At 33.8% G+C, this 10,441-nt stretch overlaps 1 protein-coding gene across 2 annotated transcripts in view; it reads left to right on the top strand.

Moving 5' to 3' along the window:
* Positions 1-686: 686 nt before the first annotated feature.
* LOC116101777 (vomeronasal type-2 receptor 116-like) overlaps positions 687-10,441 on the top strand; it is a 36,435-nt gene continuing 26,680 nt past the window's right edge. For both annotated transcript variants that reach the window (XM_031385605.1, XM_031385604.1), the window contains exon 1: positions 687-904. In XM_031385605.1, the coding sequence (XP_031241465.1) occupies positions 687-904 (218 nt within the window). The remainder of the gene's footprint in view (positions 905-10,441) is intronic.

The following is a 10,441-nucleotide window of genomic DNA, read 5'->3' as shown; positions in this document are numbered from 1 at the left end:
TAAATACAAATGAAGTAGACATTGTAATAATGATTCTTAACCTGACAATTCTTATAAGGTTTATTATTGTATAAAGTTTACAGATATTGGAAATAAAGTCCCCTTCTTGGACTAAATGCAGGAAATGTTGAGATAACCTACACCAATGCATACTGTATAAACTGCCTTAGAGGTTGTTTCCCATAATTCACACTTGTTAGTTGCCACCAAACTCTGCAATATACTAATTTTGAGTGGATGTACCTACAATGCTTTCTTTTTAGCCTTTTCTATTTTTCAGTTAGTTGACCTCCTGTTAGGTAACCTGTGGGGGTCAGCCTAAATTGTTTTTCATATTAAAAGTTTCTTCCTTAACATGGTTAGCCAATTCATCCCAAGAGAAGATCAACCCTGAGCTCTTGCTATGTGTAGTCTTTGCTGAAGTCATAGTGCCTTTGGCTAGTGAAGAATGTGAACAAACATATTTCCCAGTTTGTTTTATACTTGGATAGAGGGCCTCAGCAGCAGAGTCCATGTGAAAAATAGTTTCAAAATTCCCAATAGCATTCTCAATCCCTTGGAATGATTAGTGTCACAGAATGAGTCGTCAGCAAATACAAAACATACATGGTCACAAAAACATGAACCAAGCATATAGGTACGGCACACTGTTTGTTCTGTATGAAGCAGACCCATGAAATAATAGGATGTTCTCTTGCACTTTTATCTTCTGGTTCTTGCAAATAACCAAATTTGTCTCTGCTAGGATGTATAATATCAGTAGATGTTATTACGTAATTCCTGAAGAATTTCACCATGAAGGAGATGTTGTGATTGGTGCATTTTTCCCTCTTCATACTTTCTACACTGGGAAGAAAAAGCCACATTCAACTCTACCATATGAATATATGGACTATTACATACAGTAAGTACAAATATTTATTTTTCGAGTTCAGAATTCTTATAACTTAAAGGGTATACTCAATATTTACTTATTGTTTATTTTTGTATTTTGACAAATTCACTGTTAGAGTTTCTGAAATCTTCTCATCAGCTTTATTTTCCTTTTAGATTATTTCCCTCACTTAGGGGGAAAGGAAATGGAAACTTCTCCTGTCTTCACTTTAGTTTCCTCATTTGATTGTTAACCATAACCTTGTATTTGTCATTCTTGTTATGCCACAATGACTGAATAGTTTTCAGTGTTATGATTTCAAGGAAGTATATTTATTCTAAGCCTTACCTTATTCTTCTTAGCATTTTGGAAGTTTTTATTGCACCTGTGATGTTAGATGATGTCATTAAGTGCTATAAGTTCTGTGTGTTTTTTGTGATACTTGAGTGAAGATGCCATGTATGTTACTTGCAGCTGATTCCAGAGTTAACAACTTCACAATTAGAAGTTGTGAATAGTTCTATGATCCATTAATATATTATCTATCTCATGTTTTATTATAAGTATTTGTTTGATAATATAAGTTTTGTTCTCAGATGGTGTACCTGTGTTTACATTTTTACACAAATGGTTTGCAGCATTTTTTCTTATTTTTATATATGTGTCTACTAAGACTTTGTGACTTTGAGAGTTTCATCTTGGTGCTGTTTCTTAGCTTTAGTTAAATAATCCAGGTTTATGGATACTGTCAGACAGATATTTCTGACTTAGTCAGAAACATTCATATACGTTTCTTACTAAAGAAAATAACATGATTTTATCCAAGACAGACTTTCCTTTCCCAAGAACACCTTCTTATATACGTATGGAAGACGTAGTATGGAAATACAGCAACTCTTATACATTCCTGTGAACACATGAAGAAATATGTTAGAAGTTGGGGAGCAGAAAATGACCAAAAGTAATACATGAAATATTTTAGAATCTCTAAAATTGAATTTGTCAAAATAGCAATTAAAAAAAACCAAAGAAGTAAAAAGCTGATATGCTCTATGTGACAATACTCTGTGCTTGGTAAAATCTTTTGAGGTGTTGAGGTGTTAAATCAAAGACAGTGGAGATAAAAAAATGTAAAGATATAAATTAATCTTAATGGTTTATTTGTTTGACAAGTTTATTTTGAATTTTTAAAAATATCAAAAATGGGTATATAAAATTTGTTATTTCGATATGGTATTTCTAAATTTTTAGGAAATCATATGTTGACTCAAAAGAAATCATTTAGTTTTCTCATATGCTTAGTAAATGGGGCAACTTTGGTTGTTGGGTAGACCCTCTTCTATTTCATTATAATTAATGCTCCTCATAAATCCACTTTTCTGATACCCTTTCCTCTCAGCAGCTCAGGTACCAATGTGTATGTGTTTCACTTTATTTTATGCAGCAGAAAAGCACTTCACTCTAAAGACTGTACTTCCTGAGATGTGAGCAACTACTCTGGTTTATTCATTATAAATAAGAGGAATGATTCCTGTGACAAACATTGAACTTGCCTGAAATCAGAAAAACACAAGCTAAATTCATGACAAAATTCAGTCACTTTTATTATAATATATTAAGCATATTTGCTGAACAGTGTGTTCCTTATGAGGATGGAATAATTTTAAGAGAAAAGTGGCTTTTTTATACTCACATTCATGGTACAGTCTGTTTAAACTTGTTATCACATCCATTATTTGCATGTGTGTACATTCTTCTGATATAGTCCACATTTTCAGGTGAAGGTAAAGTTGTTCAAACAAATGTTGTTATTCTGAAATGTGTATGCTAAGATCAAGATCAGGGCCCCAGATCCAACACTAAGATCCTGAAATATATGTCATACTATTGGCCAATATATTCAATCCTTTGGTTGACATATTTTGAATCTGTCCATTTCATACTGATAATTTTCTCTAGGGGTTTATGAGTGTGAATTATTTCTCTTCACATCAAGTAAAATATAGGTTTGATCCTATTCATCAAAATTAATTTAATCAAATAACTATTCATTTTTACTCTTCATAGCTTGATAAAATTGATATATCATAAGAATTCCATTCTAGGCAATTTTGTTTCTAATAGACTTTATTATTTTACTGAGGCTATGCACCATTGTGCAATTTTACATATTAAAAGACATGCAATTTTCTAGAATATTTCTCATGTAGAAAATGTCATTCTGAATTCTTTCTAATTTTCTAGAATATTTCTCATGTAGAAAATGTCATTCTGAATTCTTTCTACTATGTCTTCCCTCACGTATATTAGCAGTGAATATGACTCCATTCCTAACCATATTGTGATTCTGAATTGGCTTTATAAATGATCAAACTCTTTCTTTGAATTTCAGCAATGCATGCTTTCAGTACAAAATCATTGACTGATTTTGAATGCAAATACAATTCCTTCGTGGACTTATTTTTATTTGAATTAACTACAAAAGTTCTTCCTTAGTGTCTACCTATTGTAACCACCGGCCTTCATTCATCCCTTTTGCACTTTTCCTTGGTAATAATGTCTTTTTTGAGAGCTCTCTTTTTATCTGTGTGTATTTTAAAAAAGACAATCTTCAGAGGCATATTCAATCATATTTAAAAATACAAAAAAAGGCAACTCACAGCCTATATTGCAGGTTTTCTGGCCTAAGTTTGTTTGGCAAATTCTGTGTAGTAAGGACTGATGGTCCTTTTGGTCAATGTTGTAAGGATTATTTTACTATTCTTCTTGTAGAGGTGGATGTGTGCAGTCAACTAAAACATTCACATTCCATAAGTAATAAGACAGGTGTAGACTGATTTTATGTATGTAAAATCTTTACTGGAGAAAATTATAATCTTTTCTGTGGAAGAATATTACATTAGGGTAATCTACTTCACAGTATTATTTCATTACCTGCAATTGTGTGTGTGTGTGTGTGTGTGTTTATGTGGGTGTATGTGTGTTGTGTAAGTTTAAGTCCTCCTGGGCAATTAATGAAAGTAGAATCCATGAAATTAAGATGAGAAAGGAAGTGTGTAAGAATTTGCATAAAGAATGGAAGAGGGAAATGAGGCAATCATATATTTTTAAGAAAAGAAATGATAAAAAATAGTTTTAATTTTCAAAATATATTTATTGTAAATCATGTGCTTTAAAAATTATGTGTGCAAAAGAAAATGATCAAATCTGTGGGTATTTTTTTTTTTTTTGATATTGCCTCTGATCATTGTTCTGTGACTGCAGATTTTGAGTTCCTCTGCTCCTATTAGTAGTGATTACTACTTAATTCCTCACATTTGGAGTTCTCAAAAATCGTATGTATCTTTAAATTTTATATGAACTTATTTGAGTTTATAATACTTGTACATGATAACATAATGATCTTGAAATTTCCTGCTCTCTTCGGCAGAGGCTAGTAGTAAGAACCACCAACACTTGGTTTGGTTTCTTGAGTACCATCACTGCCAAGAGACGGACAGGAGCCATCCTCTGGCTTTAGTTTCCTGCTGTCACCAGGCAGTTCTCCCAGCAGTTCTTTTGGGAGCTGTCATCATCAACCTTAGATCAGGAACCATCACCCCTTCTATGCATTTCAGGTGTGTCTCTCTAGATGGGACAAAGTGACTCTACTGACAGAGTTCTTTACAGATGTTATTAAGCATACTCTTAAAGAAAAGGGCATTAAGTTTAGCACTAGCCAGCTGATTGACTTTCTTCAGTTTGTACAAACTGTCAGTCCTCGGTTTCCAGAAAGGAGAACTTTAGATATGGATGCATGGAGAAAACAGGGTTAGATATTAACAACTGGATTACTGAGAATGGAGGATTAGGCATGACCTTTATACTGTCTGCTATTTAGACTGTGCTTAGGAAGGCATTAGCTGATGACAAAAAAGCCATACGTGCTTAGGAGACATTAGATTCACTTTCTTGTGAGGGGAATGAATTACTACTGTCTCGATCAGGATTTAAGAACAATGTTTATTCCTAGACAAAAAGAAGTTTGAGAAAATTAGATTAGGAGAGGCTAGTGTTAAATCAGAAAAGGAAAAATCAACCTCTGAAGAGAAAACTGACTCAGAAAAGAAACTAACAAAATATAACAAACATAAGTGCACTATCCTGAAGTATTTAAATATAAGACATTCCATAAAACTCCCTGAAAAATATAAAAAGAAACCAAAGGGTTCTATGTGCTGCTGGTGTTCTCCAGACTCCACAACATGGTAAATTGTTAGGCTGTTTCCCAGTGAGAATGGAGAATAACAAATAGAATAAGGATCTCTAATGGAATTATTACCACTTAAATTGTTTATGATTCCTCAGGATAAGATTAAAATCATCATAGCCTACCTACCTAAAGAGGAATTTTTACTGTGGACAGATATATATAAACAGTTGGCTCGCAAAGAATTATCTAAGATGTCTGACAAAAAAGAAGAGATTGAAAGAGTTAGTATAGGAAATGTTTATGGGTATGGGGGAATTGTTTGAAGAAACAACTCGCCAGAAAAATGACAAAGGAAGTTATAGTAAAAATAGCAGCTTCAACTCTAGAAGCATGGAGATGCTTGCCCAGTATTGATACAAACACCAAAAGGCTTGCTAATATAATAGTGAAACCAGAAAAAAATATTTTGAAAACTCTGTTGCTCAGCTGATAGAGGCTCTGAAGAAAAATATATTGTTTAAAAACATCTAGCCTTTGAGAATGCTACACCTACTTGTCAATCTCTTCTAAGGACTATTAAAAATCTGGACATTTATTTAAATCATGTGCAGAGGTTGCTACTTCACATTTTCAAGGTTACAACATTACAACAACCTCACAAAGCCAGAACACTATCCAAAATATTACTAATCAAGGATAGAGACAATTTAATTAATCAGACTTGGCTTACAAAATTATTCAAGTAACAAGCTTGGACATATCAACAAAAAATGTCACAGAATGTCAGGAGGTGATATAAATTTTAATACTCCTGGCCCAACTCAGAGCAGAAATTCAACCAGGCATACTCCTGGTCTGAAAGAGTACCACTTGCCTAAAGATTGCCAAGCTAACTTTTAAAAGAATGGCATTGCCTTATCTGGTAGTACTGTAACCTCTAATAATACAGGAATCTTATCAAACCAGGAAAACTGTGTGAGCAACCTAACTCAGGCCCCTCAAACAATAGAGGTAATTCAACAGCCTCAGACAACCAATCCACTTCTCAATGGAGAACTGTCCAACAGCTGCATCAGGCAACCCCTGGTAGCACAGGACTGAACATCCACAAAAATATTTCCTCATGACTTCTTCTCAAACAGGTTACCTTAATCATTAAGATCTTAAAATGATTTTCCTCACATAAGAAATCTTTGCATAACAAATGGAGCTAATGACAGTAGTTATTGTCTTTTAAACACAAAGGACAAGCCCCTTTAAAAATATGTTACTGTTTTATAGCTATTTTACAATTTTAGCCCCAACTTTCAGAGTTACAATTCTTGCTACAAATAAAAATTGTGTTTTCTTTATTAGACATGTTCAAGTTCCTTCTATGCTTTCTGGTCCTATCCATGAAGTTAAGGATACATTTAATTCATTGACAAAAAGCCACTGCTTTTTCTAGGAAGGTAACTTAGCAAAATCTTACAACATCATCAAATCACCTCTGCTCTCAGAGAATCTCCTCCTGAGAAATTTTAATACAATTATCAATCAAGCTCATTTTGTGTTGCCTTAGTACTGTTGAGGGTAAAGCCATCCCAAACTATGACTTGTGTAGAAGAAATCACAGTTTTGAAGAAATCAGACTCTTCTTTCAGAAGTTATCAAATAGAAACATTTTTGTGCTTTTAGTAGAAATGGACCCCATAGACTCATGTGTGTGAGTGCCTGGCCTATACTTAGTGACCTTGTTGGAGTAGCTGTGGGCTTGGTAGAGTTAGTGTGTCCCAATGCAAAGGTGATTTAGAACTCTAAGAAGCTCAATTTTGCCTAGGGTCTTCACTTCTGCTGCTTGTGAATAAAAAGGTAGAACTCTCAGGTCCTTGTCCAAGACCATTTCTGCCTGCACACTGCAATGCTTTCCACCATGATGAAATGGAAGACCTCTGAAAATATAAGTTTTCCTTTATAAGATTTGTTATGGTCATTGTAGGTCTACACATGCACCAACACAAGGAAGAGAGAAGTTGATATTAGAGAAAGAGTCATTGCTTTGAAGGGTAATTTTTTTGTGTTTAGAGGAAAACTGACTTAAGAACATTTTTTACGAAAGCAGTAGAATATTTTAAGTGCTACTTAATGAGCCAACCAAGGAAGAATGTGGAAAAGGTGTTGACCTCTGAAATCTTGGCTCAAGTGGACACGGAGGATATGAATATTACTATTTCCTATAGATTTCTCTTTAGATATCTTGAAAAAGAATGATGCTATATTTTTGTATATTTTTGACCTAGGTCAATAAGTGATCCTGAAGCTAATTGGTAGGGCTATGATTTTATTCCATTAGCAAAGTAAATATCAACATAATTTCTTATTGATTCTGGCATGTGGTCATTAGTATTTAAGCATATAAAGATATATAAAGAAAAGTACAAAGATGAGAAACAAAAATATACAATGTACAGATTGGGGAAAAAATAGTACTAAAAACTACCAGTGACCTAATTTCCTGTAATAGATATTACAGGAAAGCTTGTAGTTAAATGAAATAAAGGTAGTGAAAAATCTCTGGGCAAAATTCTACCCGGCTATGTTTCCTATTTGTGAAAAGGAGTTTGAGGCAACCAACCTTGTCTACAGACAGAGTTTCAGGATATCCAAATTTAGAAAGTAAAGGAAAACATCATGAATACAAAACTGGTCAATATTTAATTGTACTAAGTAACAATGTTAGTGCCATAGCATGTAACATAATTTGGCAGTGTCAGCCAAGCAGTTCTGGTATTAAAAGTCAAGGATTGAAGAGAGAGGTTATAGTATCTTTCTCTGTGACTAAGGATGACAGCTAAGGCCAGGATATTAGGGATGTCTGTGCAAGGAGACCTAGAGGTGTCATTATGTCAAACTCCAAAGGAAAAGCCTGTATTGTCTCATGATGTTGAAGATGCTATTGGTGTGGTTTAACTGCCCAGGGGCACTGATAACAGAGAATGGAAAAAATCCCAATAGAAAGAAGTGTTTTTAAGTCAATAGAGATGAAAGGAATTGGGGATGTAAAGAACATTTTGAAATCAGACATGGAGTTGCAGAGTTTGGAGTTTGCTCAGCTTGGTTTTGATCTTGCTTTTTTACAGTATTTCCTGACTATGTTCTTTTATTTCCTCAAATTTGAAATGGTATTGTAAATTCTGTGCCCTTATATGTTGGAAGTATGCGATCTACATTTTTATTTTTACTTTTCAGGGGATAACATTGCATAGTTAGATTATTTCAGAAGAGACTTTGAAGTTTGGAAATCAAAAAACTTGAGGCTAGGCCAGCCTGGTGTCCAGAGTGAGTTCCAGGACAGCCAGGGCTATAAAAAGAAACCCTGTCTTGAAAAGAAAAAAAAAAAAAGAAAGAAAACCTTGAGGCTATTTTAGAGTATGGGAAGTTAAATTGGACTAAATACATATTGCGCTATTTTATGGCTACAATCCTATCAGCATCAAGGAATGGAATGTAGTGGTTTGCACAGAAATGGCCCATAAACCATTCTGTTTAGATGTTTTGACCTTATTGTGTATCACTATGAGGTTGTGTGTCATTGTTGGAGTAGGCATGGAATTGTTAGAAGTGTGTCACATGGTGGTAGGTCTATACATCTGAGAAGAACAAGTCAAGCCAGTGTGCTTCAGTTGCTACTTTTCCTGCCTGTGGATTAAGATGTAAAATACTCGGATAAAGTTTTGAAAATGATTTGTGCAGGTATACTGTTATGGTTCCAACCTTGATGATAATAGACCAAGACTCTGAAACTGTAAGCTAGCCACAGTTTAATGTTTTCCTTTATGAGAGTAGCTGTTCTCCTTTCATTTTCTCACAGCAATAAAACTCTAAGAAGGATTCCACCTTAGATAGTGGTTGGACTTCATGCTGACCTCCATTTTCCTTGCTGGTGTTTTGATTCACTTGAATATTCACAGTTCATTGCATGTTATTATATTTAATGTGAGATCATAAATACCACTTCCCTTTTGTCTTGAGAATTCATTGTTTCCCTGAGGTTATTGTTAACCTCTGGTTCTTAGTTTCTTTTCACTGCTTGTGACCTAAATTTTTAAGCACTAGGGGAGATGAAAAAAATTTTTTTTTGCTATAAAAGAAAGTTTATTGTGGGGAAAAGGATGGGGATCATGGACCTGGAAAAGGGTAGAGACAGTGAAAGGCAGACAGAGAAGGACCAGAAAAAATTATACAATGAAACATTAATGAATTTTTTCTCTGATATCTCACTTTGACAGAGATATTAAGTAATACTCTCTTGTCAGTGTGGATTTGAAGTGTTTCGGAGTAACAGATAAAGAGATGTTTCAGAGAGTAGAATATGCAAAGTGAGAGGAACTAAGTTCATACCTCCCAAAAGGATATGAGTACATGCCTATAATCCAGTCATCATACAGAGTGTACAAAAGAGAAACAAGAGAATCTCTACAGGTTTGCTGTGTAGAGATCTAGGCATATTTGATAAGAAAATAAAGAAATCCAGCAAGTCAATATGCTGATGCAAGACTTTGTTCCAAGTAGTCTAGAAATAGAGACAGGTGGCTATTCCTGTATTCAAGATCAGCTTGATATACACAATTTACAGTCAAGTCATAGACAGTGTGTCGTTGAGTAAACCAGGCAAGCAAATAAGCAACAAATGAATGAAAAACATAAAGGTGTAAGTGCATTAATACATAAATACAAAAACAAATAATTAAATTTTATTATAAATAATATGAATAGCTAGGAATAAACCTAGGGTTCTATTGTCTTGAATTCATACTCTCTGACCTCCATACAAATGTATATACTAAGAGACACAAATGCAAACAATCACACAGGGAAACACTATAAATAGACATAATGATAAAAATATGAAGGTCATGGTACTATATTCATTTAATCTCATCTCTTCAGATAAAGAAGCAGGAATTTCTATGGCTGTTCTATGATAATAGTAATTCCATACTGCTATACTCAAAAATTTATATCAGAGAAATAGCTACCATGGCCACATGAAACAAAATGAACTTCAGAATATAATTTAAGTAAGATACTGTTTTTAAAAAGTGGTTGGCTTGATACTAAAGTAGTTGGTTTTCATATGTGAAGACTCCAGAAAGCCAACAGATGTGCTATTTGGGGGAAAAATGATTCCTGACTTGTAAACAGAATGTGTAAAGAATTAACCTATGAAATATAAATGATATATGTTTTGAGAATCAATAAATAATGAGTAGTAATGGTAAAAGAGCTTGCCTAAACCTATTTTCCTAATCTAGTTCATCTATTTGTGGTGAAGAAATTAATTAACATGCTTTATTGATTCAAAGTTAAACTAAAATTTGCTGTACTGAATATGT

Source organism: Mastomys coucha, unplaced genomic scaffold (genome assembly GCF_008632895.1).
Source record: "Mastomys coucha isolate ucsf_1 unplaced genomic scaffold, UCSF_Mcou_1 pScaffold21, whole genome shotgun sequence".
Taxonomy (NCBI): domain Eukaryota; kingdom Metazoa; phylum Chordata; class Mammalia; order Rodentia; family Muridae; genus Mastomys; species Mastomys coucha.
This window is presented reverse-complemented; position numbering and strand designations above follow the sequence as displayed.